The sequence below is a fragment of the Gopherus evgoodei genome, chromosome 5 (assembly GCF_007399415.2).
Source record: "Gopherus evgoodei ecotype Sinaloan lineage chromosome 5, rGopEvg1_v1.p, whole genome shotgun sequence".
NCBI lineage: Eukaryota > Metazoa > Chordata > Testudines > Testudinidae > Gopherus > Gopherus evgoodei.
Genome location: NC_044326.1, coordinates 91,650,809 through 91,671,003, shown reverse-complemented (window position 1 = coordinate 91,671,003; position 20,195 = coordinate 91,650,809). Strand labels below are relative to the sequence as shown.

The 20,195-nt window shown below is 41.3% G+C and overlaps 1 protein-coding gene across 2 annotated transcripts in view; it reads right to left on the bottom strand.

Moving 5' to 3' along the window:
• The window catches only part of MAML3 (mastermind like transcriptional coactivator 3), a 367,191-nt gene that overhangs the window by 117,522 nt on the left and 229,474 nt on the right, over nucleotides 1-20,195 (bottom strand). For both annotated transcript variants that reach the window (XM_030563794.1, XM_030563793.1), the window contains exon 2: nucleotides 17,579-19,069. In XM_030563794.1, coding sequence (XP_030419654.1) covers nucleotides 17,579-19,069 — 1,491 coding nt within the window. The remainder of the gene's footprint in view (nucleotides 1-17,578; nucleotides 19,070-20,195) is intronic.

Below are 20,195 nucleotides of genomic sequence, written 5' to 3'. Positions count from 1 at the left end.
GCCCTACACTCTTAACTGATCAAACTGGGAACACCTGTTCTGGCACAGGGGAGCTGGTCCTGCTCCATTTCTAGGGACCAGTCACCTTGTGACAAGTCTTTAAGGGACTTGTAATTGTTAAGGGGTTTAAGATATCTTACAGAATCAGAGAAACAACAAGGAATACAATCAAACAGATCTTCACTGACTGCAGAAAAGAACTGCACCTTGGAAAAATATTTCCCTTGACTGTGCGTGTTGCACTAATGGTGCAGGAACTATCTTGGGAACTATTTCTTTCCTCCAGGCAATATTGTATATAAATATTAATTTATCATGTAGATTCCTTCAAGGATGTTCTGCCTCATGCCTGTAAGCAGTAGAATGTCACAGAAAAATGATATATTTCTCCAGGGCAAACAAACTGCTTTTCAGGCTGACCTTTCTAAAATCTTTTGCTTTCTCTTTCTTAAAGAAATTATATTCTCTTCACTCTCTCTAAAGAGGATAAAGAAACAAAATACAACTTTTATTGCTTAAAGTAGAAGTAGAGCATTTACCTGTAGTGAGGAATTGGGATAACACCTGACAAAACAATATTTTAACTGAAGTGTGTTTGCTTGAGCAGACTCATGATGAGACTGAGCTCCTGTAATGAGGAAAATTCCTGGGTGAGTGTGAAATGTCACTGAGGAACAAAGGCAAAACCTTAAAACAAATGTTTGTTGTAGTAGGCCAAGGAAAAAGGAAATTACTCCCCCCCTTGTAACTGGAGGTTCTTTGAGATGTGTGGTCCCTATCTGTGTTCCACTGTGGGTATGCATGTGCTCAATTCACCCAGAGCTGGAGAATTCTGAAAGCAGTGTGTATTGGTACATGTATGTACCCTTGCTCTCTTCGCACTGCCAACCAACGAGATCAAGAGCAGGGTGGACCAACCATCTTTCCAGTTCCTTCTCTACCATGAATCAAAGATCCGAAGCAAAGGTAGTGGAATACACATAGGGACTACACATCTCAAAGAACCTCTGGTTACTAAAGTAAATAACTTCCTCTTCTTTGAGTGCTGGTCCTTATGCGAATTCCACTCTAGGTGACTGAAAAGTAGATCCCAAGTAGGAGGAAAGTGCAAGGATGAAGACTGCAGGGATGAACAAAGGACTGCTATGCCATTCAAAAGGAGAAGTCCTGCACCAAAGCAGAATGCCTTGCCTTCTGTGTGGCTGGAACTCCACGTAGCTGCTTTGCAAATGTACTTCTTGCAGCAATGCCATAGCCATCGCTTGTACTCTCATAGAATGAGCGCTCACCTGATGAGTGGGAGGGAGATTAGACAGCAGATAGCTGAGCAAAATACAGTCCCAGATTCATTTAGGGATTCCGTGAGAGTTCATAGATTCAGACTCATTCATAGACTTTAAGGCCAGAAGGGACCATCATCATCATCTAGTCTGACCTCCTGCACATTGCAGGACACAGAACCTCACCCACTCCCTCCTGTAATGGACTGTGAACTCTTTCTGCTATGGCAATAAACGGTCTAGCAGATTTTCTGATTGTTTTTGTTCTTTGTGGGTAAAAGGCTAAAACCCATCGTATGTTGAGGGAATGGAGCCTCCTTTCTTCTGAGGATGTGTGGGGTTTTGGAAAGAACACAGGTAAGTGAATTGAGTAGTTCAGGTTAAACAAACTACTTTGGGGGTGAACTTAAGGTGTAGACACAATGAAACCTTGTCTCTATGGTATATGGTGTAAGGATGATGCGCCTTCAGTGCTCCACGCTCATCCACTCTCCTGGCTGAGGTAATGGCCACCAGGAATTCAACCTTCATGGACTGGAGAGATGCCATGTGCTGGGGTGCAGTTCAGACCAGTGAGAGGTTGTGTCATGACTTGAACAATAACCCTGAGTGCTCCAAAAGGCTTCTCCTACCTGTAGCTCCTTGCCTGGGACATACACACAGTCAGCAGCCAGTATGCACTTTATGTTCTGTACACTATATGGCTCTTATTCTAGCACTTTGAATCCAACAGCCTCCTAGCAGTTATCACAGAGACAGTCTTGTCTTCATCACACTTGGTTAATATTAGCAGGTGACCCCAGCACATCCCCAGTCACAAACTTCCCCAGACCTGTGTGCTCTGTTATGTCTAGTCCTCTCCTGCAATATTCAGAGGAATAATAAGATCCATTTGCTCCTTTAAGGAGACAAAACTCACCAGTTTCTCATCCACCAGTCTTCCAGCAAAATGGTGGCTGACCTCCTTTCTCAGTTGGAATCTCTTCCAATAGTCTAGAGGTACTAGTTCCTTAATTATAGTTGGTAGGGCAACACCCATTTTTTCATGTTCTCTGTGTATATATATCTTCCTACTGTATTTTCCACTGCATGCATCCAATGAAGTCAGGTTTAGCCCACGAAAGCTTGTGCCCAAATAAATTTGTTAGTCTCTAAGATGCCACAAGTACTACTTGTTCTTTTTGTTTTCTTGGGTGCAATAGATAACTTGGGGGTTTCTCCCCTTTCTTTTCTAGTTCAGTGAACTTTAGAAATGGATTTTTCTGAAGCTTACCCCTCAAAGTAAAGTTTATTCAAGCTGTGAGGAAGGCAACATGAGTCTGATGGTGAAGGAGGTGCAATGCTTTTTTCTTCCCCTCCCACTCATGTTTGCTAAAGTGCAAATTGTTTGATTTCCTGCAACCCTCTCCCTCTGCTGTCTTGATGGTTCTGTTTACTACTTATATGTAAACTGAGGTAAACACACATTTATTTATTTAGGATAGGTCTGTTTAACAACTTTTACCTAGGCAGGTCTATGTGGTTTTGAACAAGTAACATCATTCGGGGGGGGGGGATTCATAACTTTACATATAATGTTGCTACATACATTTCACTATGACATTATTGACCAGTGAGTTATTGGTTTTCAAGTGATACGTCATAATGTTTATTTTGTATAAAAAATATTACAATAATGTATAGGGTCTGAATACCAGGTGCTTTGACTAATGAGAGACATAGAAAATCTAGTAAATGGTTTGAAGGGAGGATTACTGAGCACAGAAAGAATAAGGTTCAAATATAGGCAACTTCACAGTGCAGGGCATTTGGACATCTCAAGAGTCTATGATGCACATCAATATTTTGGAATTGTGGGAAGTCCAAAAGGCTTGCAAGGCTTTTCTCTCATTCATTCAAGGTCACCACACTTCATAACGTCGGACCATTGAGGAGTGAGCTTTTTTACTGGAGGAAAGATTTTGATTAGGCCTTTCCAGAATCTGTTAGTCAGTGGGTTAGCAAAGATCAAATAACCCTGTGAAGATGGATGGAACACACTGATTGCTGCCAAGTGGACCCATAAATAACTGATGGACAAACATGTTTTTAGGGGGAAATATAGTCCAAAATAAAAGGAATATCCCTAGAAAGTGTGGATACAAGTCTTTGTCATGCCCAGACAGAGAAACACCTCCACTTAGTTAACTAACATCTTCTAGTGGAATCCTTTCTACTGCTGGTAAGGATGCTCTGAATAGTTTCAGAACATGATCATTCTAAGGTCAACACCCATCCAAAAACCACACTCTGAGATGGAGTGGTTGCAGTGTTTGATCTTGACCTTCCCCGGGGTCAGGAGATTGGAAAAGGGCTTAATGATGAGTGGTCGTCAAGATGATGTCCACAGAAGGCTTGGGAACGAAAACTGTCCGCGCCAGTTGGTGGTGATGAGGATAACTCCCACTCTGTCCTGACAAATCTGTCATAAGATCCGAGAAAGGAGTGGTAATGGAGGGAAGGCATAGTTAAGATGATCTGACTGTGAAAGAAATAATAGAGCGTCACCCTGAAAATGGCATCCTAGGGCTCCTCTGCAGCAATATATGCTACATTTTCTGCTTGTCTGCGAGGTGAACAGAATAAGGGTGTCTCCTATAGAGCAAAAATATTGTTCACTACAAAGTCATATAACTCCCACTTGTCGTCAATAGCAAAATGTCTGCGAAGGGAATCTGCTAGCATGTTCTGGTTCCCTAAAGATAGACTAGTGACAGGGACATCTGATTGCTGATGCACCAATTCCACAGACTGACTACTTTTGCACACTTGGGGATGGGTCTCACTCCTCGTTTGTTGATATAAAAGACAGTGATGATATTGTCCAACATTATGAAGTGTGGTGACTTGAATGAATGGGAGAAAAGCCTTGCAAGCCTTTTGGACTTCCCATAATTCCAAAATATTGATGTGCATCATAGACTCTTGAGATGTCCAAATGCCCTGCACTGTGAAGTTGCCTATATGAGCTCCCCAATCTAACATGGAGGCCTCTGTAATGATCATCCTGCCCAGTGAGGAGGAAAGGAAGGGAACACCCATGGATACCTGGTCGGGAGCCTTCTACCATAGCAGAGATGATGTTACTTTGGTGGGAACAGTTACTATGACATTCCTGGACTGCTGATTTGATGAGTACACTGTTTCAAGCCAGGCTTGCAGGCAGTGAAGATGGAGTCTGGCAAATGGTGTGCCTGAAGCCATATGACCCAGCAGAGAAACACAGATTCTCCTGTGCCTGAGGGTTGCTTATGACTTGGTCAATGAGGATGTTCATCTTCTAGAACCTGTCCATCAGCAAATAAGCTCTTGCCATGATTGAGTTTAGGGATGCTCTAATGTGGTCTAAAGTCTGCTTTGGGTTTACGCTGACACCAAGGAAAACAGGAGTTGAAGCATTGCCAAAGGCTTCTTGATGCATCTTGGCAACAAGAAGCCAGTCATCAAGACAGGGGAAGATGGTGAAGTCATGATGCTTGATATGGTTTGCTATTACAGAGAATACCTTGGTAAAGATCCTGGGAACAGTAGTAAGGCTGAACAGGAGCATTCTGTATTGAAAGTGGTCGGAGCCCGTCATGATTCTGAGAAAACATCTCTGAATGGGATGAACATCTATGTGAAAGTATGTGTCTATGTTGAGAGCTGCAAACCACATGTCTTTTTCTAGGGATGTGATTATACATGCCAGTGATACCAAAAAAAACTTGAGTTTGCAATAAAACAGCAGAGATGGCAGAGATCAAGACTGGGTCTCCAGCTGCCCTTCTTCTTGGGTACTAGGAACTACACTGAGTAAAAATCCTTCCCTTGGTACTGAAGAGATACATGTTGTACTGCACCTTGCTGTGAGAAGTATTCTACTTCTTGTTTGAGACTCTTCTTATGAGAATGCCCCCTGAAAAAGCATGGGTTAAGGAGTTGTGGAGGATACAGGGAAGTAAACTCAATTGCATAGCCAGAATGGATGATGTTAGCACCCCCTTGTCTGTTACTACATTCTAGATGTGAAAAAAGAGTGCTAGATGACCTTTAAAGTGTATATAGGAATCAGCAGGTGGTGGTATTATTGGTTTACAGTTCTCATGCTCCCATCAAAAATGATGCTTAGTATGGGGCTGGGGCGATGATGCTGCTGATGCCACAGAAGATGCAGGGAAGTGGGACTTCTTAATCCTTTGCTTCTTATAGGGTGGCTCACAAGGTGGCAGAATTGTTGAGCCATCAACCCAGGCTTGTATGATTGCCTATGGAATTTTCTCTTTGGGGCAGATATATATATTCCCAGGGAACAAAGGGTGGTCCTGGAGTCCTTCAGGGTGTATGAAGACTCATCTGGCTTTTGGTTAAACAGATGAGTTTCATCAAAGGCAGTCCTCCACAGTGTTTTGGACCTCCCTGGGAAACCTTGAAGAGTGAAGCCATGGTTCTGGATGCATTATATTGGTAGTAACCATTGCCCTCAAAGATGTGTTTACTGCTGATTGAAAAGCAGTCTTGACAACCATCTTGTCCTTTTCTATGAGATCCTGAAATTGAGTTCTGTCCTGATATGGAAGCTTGTCAGTAAAGTCTGAAAATTTGGAATAGGTCAGGAAATCATATTTGAGCAATCAGTGCGTGGAAGTTGGCTATCCTGAATGAAATAGAAGAGAAGAGAAGACTCTTCCTTCCCAACAAGTAGAGATGTCTGCCTTCTTTGTCAGCTGGAGAATGTCAAGGATGTTGCTGTCTAGAGCGCTGTGGCAGCCCGATCAAATAGTTAGAGCAGAATGGGAAAAAAGAAATTCCGCCCTTTTGGCTGGAACAAAATACTGCAATGTTTTTTCTGCCATCTTAGAGGTAGGGGCACAAGTCACTAAGATATGCCAGACTGCTCTAGCTGGCTCCAGGATGGCTTTGTTAATAAGCAGCACTATTCAGCTGGAACCAAAGACTGAAGATGCCTGGGAGTTTATATTGAGGATCCTGAACTTCCTCAAGAGAAATCTGGGGAGGGATGGGAGGGAGATCCTCTGACCTGGGTCCACCTGAGGCCTCAACACCTTTTCCACTAGGTGTTTCTTAAGACAGACAAAGTTCCCGCCCTTCCTGGGTACAACTGGGAACAAACGGCAGATACAGCACCTTGCTGCGATGTGGGCTTCCTTGAAGCAGTATAGGCAGAATTGATGGTTGCCGCTGACCAAGAAGGAACATGGGCAGGAAGCACAAACTTCGAACCCCAGAGTCCTAGGCATTGTCTAGCACTTGTAGTGAGGCGGGGAGGGGCGGGGCAAGGGGAGATATGTTTTACAGATAAATCGTTAAAGACGACAAAGCTCTGGACACTGGAGGTTGAGAACCTGGCCACGTGGTGGTAAAAAGAAACTGGAGAGGTGGTCATTCCGCCCTGAACTTTATCTCAACTGGAGGCCTGAGGAAAGCGAAGACACATGCATGGACCAATGGACACTGCTCTCAAAATTCTTTGGTTTCAGGTGCCTGGCATGCATGTATATCCACAGCTGAATACAGATATGGACCAGAACTCGAAGAACCACCACAGGTCTTGGGCTTTCACACATATGGTGTACTTGATCTGCTCAAGAAGGCGCACATCATAGTCAGAATAATACTGTAACTCTGCTAACAAACTTCCACCAGGCTGCCTACTGGTCTTATATATGATATAGTGACAGGACAATGCAAAGAATGTTATTCATGTCACCAAAAATGACCCACAAATGTTGAAGAACAGATTAGATGAAGAGCTGCAGTATTTTATTGCAGAATTCATAGAACTGAAGAGCCCACAGACTGGGTGCACTCCTCAGTAATTGTGAAGAAAAGAGGTTGCTGACTCAAATGCTGCATTGATTCTAAGGAGTTGAACACAAACATTAAAAGGCAACATTTCCACTTACCCATAAGAAATGAAATGTTTGCTGAAGAGAGCAGAAGCCAAATTCTTCAGCAAATCAGATGCATCATCCAGGTTTTGGCAGAATCTCCCGAACGTGGAAAGCGCCAAGATTTGCACTTTCAATACAGTATTTGGCAGACACTGCTTTTTATGTTCAGCACCAGAAGTATTTCACTGCACTGCCTCCCATACGGCTAAATGATCTTACAGGAGTGAACGTGCACATTAAATGACATAATAGACTGGGGCAGCACTGGTAGTGGACGTCAGGAAGGATTGCAGACTGTACTGGAAATTGCAAATATAAATAACCTTAAAATGAATAAAGGCAAATGCCACTTTAAAACAACTGGAATCACCTACTGAGGGAAATTGACCACAAAGAAAATAATGCCTGTTGATTCCAAGATTCGAGTGTATCTGGCACAGAGATAGAAAAGAAATTCAGAAACTGCAAGACATGTTGCATTATTATGTCTGTATGTTCATACCTAACTATGCAGCGTGGACAACTCACCCAAGAAAACTCCTTCACAAAGATACAGAATAGGCATGGATATCACAGTGTGAAAGAGAGTTCAAGGATTTGAACATATAGTAATATCAGCACCAGTGCAGCAATTCTTTGACCGCAGAAGATCAAGCTCTTTACAGATGCTTCAAAAGAAGGGCAGTGAGTTGTACTGCTACAAAGGCATGGGACTGAATGATTGTTTGTGACATATGCCACAAAAGTTATGATAGCACCAAAGAGACCATATACATACATTGAAAAAGAGCTACTAGGACTTGCACATGGATATACAAGATTTCATGATTTTCTCTGGCCACTGTTTCAAAGCCAACACAGACCATAACGCACTGATTGCTGTACACACACAAACACTGGAGAAGCACCATCAAGGATACAGCAATTGCTTCTGAAAATATCAAAATATGACCCCATATTTCTAGCCAGGACATCACCTCATAATTGAAGGTACACTGTTAAGAGAAAGTTCTAAGTTATTTCATGCTCTTAGTTAAGTAAATTATTTAAAGCCTGTTTCAGTCAGCACTGAAATACTACAATTGGGAGAACATTGCAAAGTTTGTGAAGCAGAACTTCAGTATATGGCAACGGTGGATACCAAGAAGCAGGAGAATTGTCAGACAACTCCACCAAAGCAGATTATTATGTGAATGGTAATGGGGAACTGGACTCAGCAGCTTCATAGAGATGGATAATAAGGAGCAAGTATGATGCAGCAATTAAGATATCTGGAGGCACGGGAGTATGCTCAAAGTGATCAATGCTACTGCCATAGCATACATCCATATACACTCTGCCATATACAGGTAACCAGAAGCCAATGATAATAGAATGCTGTTTGGTGGATACTGGCTGTGGCCCTGTAGATCTTGGGCTTGTTGTGTCCACTGGTGTGATTTCTCCCCTGTGAAGTGTAAGTGTGCCTCTGGTAGTTTTACTTTATGCTCATGCAGTGCCTTTTCAGGATGCTCTTTAGAGAGGGGAGCATAATATGGTGCTTCTCCTTCTGGGCATGCATTATTTCCTTCAGCCACACCCACTTCCATCACGTTGAATGAGAGCTGAGTGTTGCTTGCATGTCATGCTACCCTCACCTCACTGTGTATGAGAGCAGCATAACTACTATCGTGGTGTAATCTGTCTCTCTTCTTCATTCACTTCTGCAGCATGCAACATAGGGGGAACCACTAAGCATCCAGTTTTAAACCGTTCTTGTCTTATAGCTTCTTCCAGCCCTTACTGAGACAGTTACCTAGGAGAGCACCCAGCCTAGCCCTTCCTTTGCACCCATGTGGGTTCAGGGAGAGGCCATTAAGATGTCAAGAAAAAATCCTCTAGGAAGGAAAGACTCAGCCGCAATGTCAGTGGGCACGAGGTAGCCAAGTTCTTCCATTACCCCACGCATCCTCGTTATGAGAGGACTGAGGGCACATGGCCCCAGGGAAACTTCCCCTCCCTGACAGCAACATCAGAGCATGGCTCCTGCACAGCCATTCCATCAGCAGTTTCAGACCCTATGAGCTGTGTAAGGTGGTTCAGTGGTCGGAGAGTTATGAGAAATAAAGGTAAACAAGGACAGGGTTAGGAAATGGGCAGACCCAATGGCAATTACACAGCTCTGAACCAGTAGTGCTTGGACAATTTTTATAGTGGGTGTGCTGAAGGCAGCAATCATGTATTTGGGTTGTTATTACCACTTCAAGCCAGGGGGTGCAGCAACATGCCCAGTTCCAGCACCTATGCCCTGAACCTCAGCGCATACCCTCCAAAACTGATAAATAGACTTTCTTTCCTCTTGTACTCACCCTTGCCTCACCCAGAGTGGGTAGAGAGAAGCCTCAAGGTTCCACATGGGCAATCTGAGGCAAGAGGATTACAGACAGTGGCCACTGGGATTTGTGGGGATAGTTTATATTTAAATGGAGGGTTTCACTTCCCCAAGCAGTGGGAGGAGAGAGGGGGGCAAATGCCAACAGAACACAGGGGTGCACAGTTTGATAAAGGATTTAAACGTATTTTTTTAAATGTTTAACTTGCATGGAACCATCAAACTGTGCACATTGTTAGCCTCTGTAACTGCATAATCCCCTCAGCTGGCGTTTCCTAACTTCCAAGTGCTTGACTTTGCAACCTCAATGTTCTTTTAATGTAGTTTTTTATATGCAATCTTTAATTAGCTTTCAAGCTCTCTGAGGCCAGTATTACATCTCTCTAGGTGTTTCTTCAGTTGAACAGCATAATGGGGCCTGATCCTGTCTCGGACCTTTGGGCGTTGCCATATAGAAAGAAATAACAATGATTTCCTTTCCTGGCAGCTGCTTTTTCATCAACTTGATCAGGCTTTACAAGAAACTCTAGTGACTGTTTTCACAAGCAGCTAGAAAGGATCTTAGTCCGAACCCCTGCCTTCCTTCACACTCACCAAAAAAGGAATTTCCTCATTACTTTAATACTCTACTGGTTTCCTCTTTTTGCTGTCCCCCTCAGTTTACCCCCGCTCTTTTCTTCCTGTGCTTCCTCTACATTCCAACACTGCCTATCAATGTTTACCAAAGTCCAGGCACTGAAATGTAGTAGCAGCCCTTCTGCAGTCCTCCACAGCCAAAGCCTTCACCAATTAACATGTAAACAGGAAAGAGGCGCTCCTTGTGTGAGACAACAAAGAGGAATTCATAGAGCACCAGGGGCTGCAAACATTCCACCCACAGGAAAGCAGCAGGCAGGGAGGAATATAGGCCCCCTGGCAACATTCTATAATTTACCCACATTTTGGAGTCCCTTTCTTCCTCAGTTTATCTGTGTGTGCGCTTTGGGTAGGGGTTAGACGACCACCTACATTTCACAGAAATAAAGAACTGTGAAAAACATAGGTCAAAGCTTGTTTTTAAGGGACCCACAATGTTTAATCCATAGTACAAAGCTCGGCATTTTAATTAGAGGGTATGATCCTTTTAATAATGATTGCTTGAAATTAATGCTTTTATTTCATCAACTGCTTGTCACTAGCTCCTGACTGGATATGGATCATAGAATGTTTGAGCACCAAAGAAAGGATGTCCCTTAATATACGGGGTAATCAACCATCTAGAGTGGGCTTGAGAGAGGAAGAGGTTGAGTGAGGAGTCTATACAGGAGTCAGCAATACAATTTATTTTTATATAGCATCCTTCATAAATAGTAACACAGAACAGCTGAGAAAGGGATGGAGAAGGATCAGAGACAGGATCAGAGACGCAGACAGGAAAAGGGGAAAAAAAGATACATGAGGACAGATTAGATCAGTCAAAATTAAAGAAAGAGAGAAAACTACAAATGTCCTCATGGACTAGTGAAGTAAAAATGGAAGATACAGCAATTTGTGGAGTGAAAGGTTCGTATCAGTGCTGCCACAGAAGGAAGGAAGACAGAAAGATTCTGTCCCATGTAGTTGTGGAGAAAAGCTTGGAAACGAACCCTAAAGGCAGAAGGCAAATAAAAAGAATCCAATAGTTATTTTAAAAAATTCTCATGATTTGAAGACAATCTCATGATTGCTCAACACTTAGGGTTGGCAATTCAGTATAGTACAAGTGAGCTGAATCTTGGATACATTCAGATTTACATTAAATTTGACAATTTTGGATTCAAATAAGGCATTTGTGAATTTGAAAAAAAAATGGTAATCTACTTTTGTGACTTGCACTAGTGTGTCCAATAATGATAAGCAGTCTGGATAAATTCAAAACATGGAAACACCCTGAAACTGGGCTAGGAAATTAGAATAAGAAAAAACAAAAACAAAAAACAGGCAAAATGAAAAATTGTAAATGTTGTGAACTTTTCCTCCCAAACAAAATGCTAGTTAAAAAGGCCTCTGCTTCAATCTGGACATTCAGCTGAGTATGGAAGTCAGATTTAAAGAGAAAATAGTCAGGAGTCTGGAGAGTCAGGAGAAGGGGGGAAGGCCAAGAATGAGAAAGAAGAGTGCATTGGTAAGAGGGGGAAACAGCAGGTGAGCTGCAATCTCACCTTGACACTAATGACTTGAATTTAATTCTGATCAAAAGAATGTATTTTATTAAATTATATTAGCTTTCCCACAGACTTCCTGCATGGCTTTGGGCAGGTCATCTCTTTGCCTCATTCCCTCTCTCTGTAAAACAAATATATTAATACTTTCCGATCAGACAGGGGTGCTTCTTCGGTTTAATTAATCAATATTTGTACAGCAAATAAAGATCCTGACATGAAAGCTGCCACTGAAGTGCAAAATATTATATGTTGTTTTCCTGTGCTCCCCAGTCCCTGAATACACAGTCAGAGAGGTAGAATGGAGCCATGGAGAGTGTTAAAAACCAAGAAGGCAGTTTTGAATTAGAAACCATGATGGCCACTTGTAGGGGTAATATGGTCAGGCTCCCTAAGACACAAGTGAAGAGTGGTTGCCACTTTCTAGATTCTCTGAAGTTTTCAGAGGAATTTGGAAGATGATGTGTCTTTTGCTCTTTACATAACAGCAGCAATATGAAGAAACTGTGAAAATGCTTCTGTCCCCCAAAATGGTGTTTATGAAATATAAACAAGCATGCTATGTCTAGATACGTACATACTATTGATCTGAGGCAGATTCTACAACCAGGGCTGCTCAGAGAGGGGGACAAGTGGGGCAATTTGCCCCAGGCCCTGGGCCCCGCAGGGGCCCCCACGAGAATACAGTATTCTATAATGTTGCAACTATTTTTATGGAATGGGCCCCCGAAATTGCTTTGCCCCAGGTCTCCTGAATCCTCTGGGCGGCCCTGTCTATAACAGAGAACCCAGGGAGCATGACTTGAGGACTCAAACTATTTTAAGGGATACTACCCTATCCCTACGCTCTTCCGTAGTATATAAAAGAGGGAATTGCAACAATGGAAATAGAAAACAATTGGAGAAAGAATACAGATTTCAGTAACATTAGGGTTAAGGATGATTTCCAGCAATGTTCTGAAGATACTGATAAGCCACTTTATAGGCAAAATTTGAGCTTATGCTCAAATAAATGTGTTAGTCTCTAAGGTGCCATAAGTACTCTTGTTCTTTTTGCAGATACAGACTAACATGGATGCTACTCTGAAACCTGTCTTTATAGACAATGAAGATTTCCGAGGAAAATCAAAGTCTAGGATCAAGAACTCCTCCTAGATGTCTAGCCTGCAATAAAAGTTAAGAATAGTGATAGAGTTGGTGGCTTGAGACAAAGAGTATAAAATCTTTTTTAACCAGGACAACTACAGATTTTGACACACTGGCTAAAGTTGTGATTTAACTGGCAGCTGATCAGGCAGGATGACAGACAGCAGACACTGGGACCAGGGCAAGTCAGGAGAGATACACAGGCAAGTGTTATGTAAAATCTTGAAGCCACCAATGAGACATCTCAGAAGTAGATATGTGGAAATGATGGTTCATGTTGGATAAGAGGAGGAGAAACTGTGAAGCCTTCATACAAATAAAATGCGAACATGTAGAATTCAAACCAGGAATTTAACCAGACTATTCTTGAATATGAAGGTTCTCAGATGTGCCGTGCCTGCTCACTAAACACATGTAGGTAAGCGATTTTATGTTATCCATATATATATATGCATCCGTGAATTGTTTCCTCCTTGTCTGTGATTTCTGAAGAGTGAATTTTACTGTTTGTAAAAGTGAGGCCCACTGAAGACAACACGAGACTTTGGCTCCAGCCATAGCTTTCAAGAAACATGAAGTCTCGACATTTCCTCAGGTTGTTTGGCAGGTGCTCCCAGGGCCAGCTCCAGGGATTTGCTGCCCTAAGCAGCAAAAACAAACAAACAAACAAAAGAAACAACCCCACAACTTTTTTCCTTGGCAGCAATTCAGTGGCAGCTCCTTCCCTCCAAGAGGGACCAAGGGACCCACTGCCGAATTGCCACCGAAGACCTGGACGTGCCATCCCTTCCCCTTGGCCGCCCCAAGCACCTGCTTGCTGAGCTGGTGCCTGGAGCTGGCCCTGGGTGCTCCTCAACATTCCAAACTGTCAAATTTTTGCTATTCCAGTCCTGTGCCTCCTTGGAGCAGAGTCTGACTGTTGTCTATGCTATCCCTGGAAGCAAAAGCAAGTGTGGGGACTTTCTTCTATAATTTCAGATTTCATAGTGGAACTGTTGAAATTTGAATGACTGTTTTGGTCTAGGTATAAAAGGCATTGTATTGAAAACCAACACAATCTTAAAAGAAAGCAAAGATCTCTTTCACAGTTCTATGTTTTTTTGTTTTGTTTTGGTTTGGTTTTTTTTTGTTTTGTTTTTCAGTTAAAATAGTAGAGCTGGTTACATTTTAGGAATGATCTATGGATACAAAGCCCTTTTTCTCACTCACACACAAAAAGGCTGATTGAATCAGCTACACATTTTCAAAGTTAAAACAAAAAGATACAAAAGCAAATCTGAAGGGATTCTTTCTATGTGGTATTATTTCTTCCCTCTCCCCCCATACACTTCTAATTTCAAACAAGGTATCTGGATTTTCAATAGAAATGATAGCCACAGCATCCTCACAGTCTCATCGGGGTGATGAATCAGAAGTTTATAATTTTTTTTTACATCCACAGAGAATTCTCTTCTGCTTTGGCCTCTCTTCTCCTTCTCACACTCACAAGCTTCTGACAGCTCTCTCAGTTCCAAATGTTTGATTTTATCCTAGTCATACAAGATCTACTCTGTTATGCTTACTTCCCCTATACAATTTACAAGCTGCACACCTTTTCTTCTAAACATAGTTAATAAGGCTCATCAAAGCCTAGGAAACAAGGCCAGAATACCAGCCAGTCACTGACATGTTAACAGGAAGGTAAGGTCACATATGCTTGTGACCTCTCCGTAGAATGTTTATATAGCCCCAATTTTGCTGATAAAATAGGGTATATGTAATGAACAAAGAATGATACAAGTGGTAAATATATGTAGATGTTCTATTTATTATAAACAGAATTATACAGATGCAGATGTGTATGGATTTTAAGGTATACATCTATATACTCTAATTTTATGCTAATACAGAACTAACACTCAAGATATTTGTATGTACATAATCTGTTGAATAAACTTCTGTACCAGCAGTGCTTAATTTGTAATGAAAGAGATGCTATGGTGCAAGTAATTTTTTTTTATGTTTATTACTGACATGCCAAGACCAGAGGTGTCAGGCCAATGAATTGCCTGTCTTAGAGGTGCTGGGGCTCAGCCCTGGCAAAAAATTATGCACTGTGTACCAGTCATATGATATTAATATATGCTTAGTGCCAACCATGTGATCCAATTAGTATAGCAGTATCGTTGTTCTGTATACTCACTTTGTTTTTAAATAATCTTGATATACTCCAAAATATATATCTATAGACCATATGAATACATGTGAGAGGTAAAAAAAATTACAGTCGGAGAGTAACAATTATAAACTCACAGAAAGATATAGACACATACTTATTTACATTTTGAAATTTGTTTCAAACAGCAACATAAAAGTTTTCTGTTATGTTTACCTATAATCTGGGTCTGATCTGAGATTCTAGCACCTTTGTCTCTCTCTGTATCCTGGAGTCTGTAGCAGTATCTCAACATCTCTCTCTGGATTTGGATCAATATTATCAACAGTTCTTTTCCCAACATTGTGTGAAACAATCCATTCCTGAATGAGAAGACCTCAGAATAACAACAGCTTTCCAGTTTTCCATAGAAAAGTAATCTTCAGAGAAGCAGTAAGGAAAGGAGTAGGGAAATACCTTGCAGCTGAAAATCTATTGTACCTTTCTCACCTCTTTGAACCTTTTCTATACATGCACCTTAAGTCACCCATGGGACTGGAGGGACCTTTCAGTATGAAGCAATAGGTCTCTATTTCTGGTCAGGTCATTTAAAGGTGAAACGGGCAAATGTTTTAAAAATTTTTTTGGTTCCCCCTCATGTTTCTTCTAACTACAAAGATGCCTTCAGTGCTTTGTTTGTTAAACAGGGTTTTCTGAATTTTTTAAACCATAACAACAACAGGAATATGAAATCTTGACTTCCGTGCTCTTGCTGGAGAACTGTAATGAGACAGTGACATTTGTAAAGGTAAAACCTGCACCACAGATTTCTCAGCCTTCAAGTGAAGGGACGTTAAATCTTTCACAGTGGCAGCTTTTCTCCTGTTTGATAGGTGTTTAACTCAAACAGGTTTAAAAACAAACCAACAAAGAAAAGAAATCACAAAGTATTAGACAGTCTGCTTAAACATCCCTTTCCCTCTCAGTGAAAGGCTGGAAAAGTTGTAGCTCAGATTTCAGTCTGTTTTGATGTCATTATCTCACTATTTCTTTAGAAAGGCCTTCACCAAAAACAGAGAAGTTGGACTTGTAATTTCTAATGCAAAAGACAAGCAGAAAAACAAACCTTTCAACTATCTTCATGCATGATGCATCATGAGCACATTTATTTTAGCTTTGCAGTTCACTTTAAACAAAATGTGAAGGGCTCTATAGTGGAAAAGATATGCTCCCCCTCTTGGTAGATTTCAAAACTCAACGAGTTAAGGAAATGTAAAACCCCGCTGTATTCACGTGTGCATTAGCAATGTGAGTCACAATTAATTATCTCAAACTGTGCTCAAAAGGAAGTACTTATTGTAGGTGGTTGTGGAAACAGCTAATTTAGTAAAAGCTGTTTGGACTAAAACTAACAATAGACAATTCTATTAGCATATCATTACATCACAACTCCTGACACTCTTTGGTGGCATACCTTCCATGACATGTATCACATTAACTGTAGGCCTGGACTGGTTATAAAACAGTTGATTATTTTTTGTAGTTCTTTTTAAAAATAACAAAACAACATTCAAACATAAACAACACTCAAATAGTCACACTGGTGAATATTTATGCACACCAGTAGTTTTACTAAAGAGTTTTCAGTGTGAATGAAGGGATCCTAATCTGGCTGACCCATAATGTTACTTGGTCTTTCTATTACTGGTATTTAACAATTTTTTAAGATCCATCTGCTTGTGTATCCCCAAAACCTCAGAACACCAGCCCCACAGGGTTTTAAAGTGAGAAGGTAATGGAAAGTCAGTCAAGCCAAGGAGGTAAAGCTTATCTGTAAGAGCTAAATCACTGGACAAGCCACTGGAAAAGACTTTATGCATCTGGAAAATGAAAATACATTAAAAATGGGTAATTAAGGACCACTTTGAACTCATGTAATAAATTATCTCAGTTTGGGCATGATCCCACGAGGCGTTGAATACCTCAATTGCTATTTACTCCCTCGAGCAGGAGTTGAGGGCATTCAGCCTCTTGAAGCTCTTCCATTGCCAATTCATGCCACTTGGCCACATCCTTTCTAAATGCTCTGCTTCAAGATGGCTTGAGCCTCACTTCACTTCCCCACCATCGAGGGAAAAGTGACACTGCTAAACCTCCTCTTAGGATGTTAACATTTTAAACATTAAACAATACAACAGTACCAGATGCAAAGGTACAAAGTGCCCTATTATACAAAGGGTGCGACAAGCTCTCAGAGGAGATGAGACTTCAAAACCAATCTTCTCCATGCCCTACCTGCCAAGCCCTAATCAGCAGATACACAGATTGAGTATGTCTGCTCACAATATAAGCATTCATTTGGTGTCACACTGAAAACAAGAAGCTGCTGCAAAGAAACCCCTCCATTTAAAGAAAGAGAACATACAGAGACATATGAGAAGCTGCAAACGCTGAAGCTTTGTGCTATTCTCTCCTTGCTTGTCTACAAATGGTACACATGCATTATTCAAAGTGTGTCCTGTATTCATGCTTACCTGGCCAAGGGAGGGAAGTGTTGCATATCCCATTGGTTGAGTCATCATTCCTTTCTGCTTCATAATAAGCATTCGTTTCTGTTCCTCACTCAGGTGTGTCATCTGAGCTTGCATCTGTGGCTGCTGGGACTGTTGCTGCTGTATGTATGGCATCATGGGGTTCTTGCTGGGATTGGCCATTGGAGGGGTCATTCTCTGATTCAATTCAGCATTAAAATGAGTCAGAGGTTTAGTGTTGCCATAAGTAAGCATGTTGGGCTGCTTGCTTAAAGAGTTTGTACCCAAATTATTTGTCTGTTGATTGATCATATTCATGTGATTTTGAGGGAGGTAGTTATTCATTGTAGTCTTCTGTGGATTATTTGCCATAGGAGGCACTATAGGATTTTGGTTGTTAAAGGCTTGGGGATACATCATTGGACTATTTGGTTTGTCTGCACTGAAGGGTCCTCCATATGGACTAGATGGAGGTCCCACAGGTGACCAGCTTGATGCTTGATTTGGATGCTGCTGCTGCTGCTTTTGCTGCATGAGTTTAGCTCTCTGTTGCTGCTGTGCTGCCATTTGTTTGAGCTGTTCAGCTGGAGACAAGTCAGCACTGGGTATAGCCACAGGCCCAGGCCCTGAACCTGCAACAGTCACTGCTGCTGGATTAATAAGATAACCATTTCCAGGTCGTGACTGAGTTTGACCTGGAGTATGGACTTGATTGGGAGTTTGGGGTGACTGAACAACACAATTTGCTGGTGAGCTGGCAGGGACTGGAGCTGGTGGAGCACTGGATACAGAAGTTAAACTAGAAGCTGTGGAGACATTTGAAAATGGAGGGCCTGAAGAAGAAGGCCTCACCTGGGGAGACCCCATTGGTACGTGAGCAAATGGAGAATGAGATGGATCGCTCTTAACACTTCCACTTTCTTCAGTCTCAGCGGCAGGCCTGGGAAATTCTGGTTCCTTCTTCTCTTCAAAGTCTTCGTTGAACAAATCTTGTATGTCATCTTCTGGTACAGTGTTGGCTAGCTCATCTATTAACTCCTGCCACTCTTGATCATTCAGATTAATGTCTGAGAAAAGTTTGTTTTGATTCGAAAGGGATGTTTCAGAAGTGTCTATGCAGGTGGGATCATCCAAAGGTTCTTGTTTTAGTTCCTTGTTTTGCAGGAGGTTAAAACTGTCCTCAAGCTCACTGGAACCATTAACTGGGAGCTTTATCTCTGGAAGTCCACCATTTTTACCCAAGTCTTCCAGCCCACTAGCATGTGTTCCACTCTTCTGCAGGGGTAAGGAAGGCTTCATGTCAAGCTGGTGAAGAGGAGAAACAGAAGGCAAAGGCAAGTTATTGGGCAAGCTATTGATTGTATCAATTCCTGGTACATCCTTCCGTATCCGCTTGCTGGTTGGAGAGAAACTACCATCACAGACACCATTCTGCTGCTCTCCATTGAGGGGTGAACGCGCTCCTTCCAGTTTCCTCTTTACTGTCTCTTGTAGCTTGAAGGAAGAAAAGAAAGAGAAAAATAAAAACCATATAAGCCATTTACACAAATTTATCTTTCACACAACCATGTTATGAACTTTGCAACAGTAGTTCTTCCCCTTGCATCTCACAGATTTTAGAAATTCTGAATGGGAAAAGTCCTTGGTTTTCTCCTTATGCCTCAGAGGTCAGGCGAATTGGAGAAGAGGGTTTGAAACAAACAAAAAAAAAACTTGATCCTGAATATGAGGTGAAGAATCCCATGAATTGGTGCACTGCTGTTTCATTTGCCATTTGAGGCGTTTTACTATAAAGGTACATTTTCAAATATCACTAGGGATTTTGGGCACCCAAAAATGGAAGCACCCAAAGTAAGTGAGACACTTTAAAGTAGTTTCAGTTTCAAAAAGAGCCATGCATTTGCCCTGAAAATCAGGCTCCTGTAAGCTAGTCTCAAGTTGGGCACCCAAAAATTGAGTAAAAAAAAAAAAAAAGAACACTAATTTCTGAAAATCTTTGTTTCTAGAAAATTATTTACAGTATAAATACTGCCATTCCAAACACATGAGCTTTTCTTTTATGTTTTTAGACAAGTGACTCAGTTAAAAAGTTTTATCTAATCAGCACTCTGCTCTAACATACTAGACAGAGATATATTGGAAGTCAGTCTTAAATAGTAAAAAATATATAAACTTTAATAAAAGAAAAATTGTTAGCATTTTATATGACATTGAACTGATTCAGATACTCAGAGATAAACAAAGTTATATATAAAAAGTTTGTATAGCACTTAGCATGCTAGGTGCTACCATAATATAAGTAATAAAGAACAAATTAAAACAATAGAATAGCAATATTCACTTAACAAAACAAGTTCACAAAAGCAGCCAAATTAGCCTTTTACATGAAAAACTAACTTGTTAATCAGTATTTTAACTCAGATTGATACATTTATATTCCATCAATGCAACTAGTTACAATTCTACCTCATGCTACAACAAATGCTACATCTATCGTTTAAGTGCCAGGCTAAAAAAGCAGCCTTCTTTGGCTAAAGCAAAAGAACAGGGTGTGGAAAAAGTGAAGAGGTCACAATTCCAGAGAACCTGTTCAGGACACATTTACATCCTTGATAGTAAA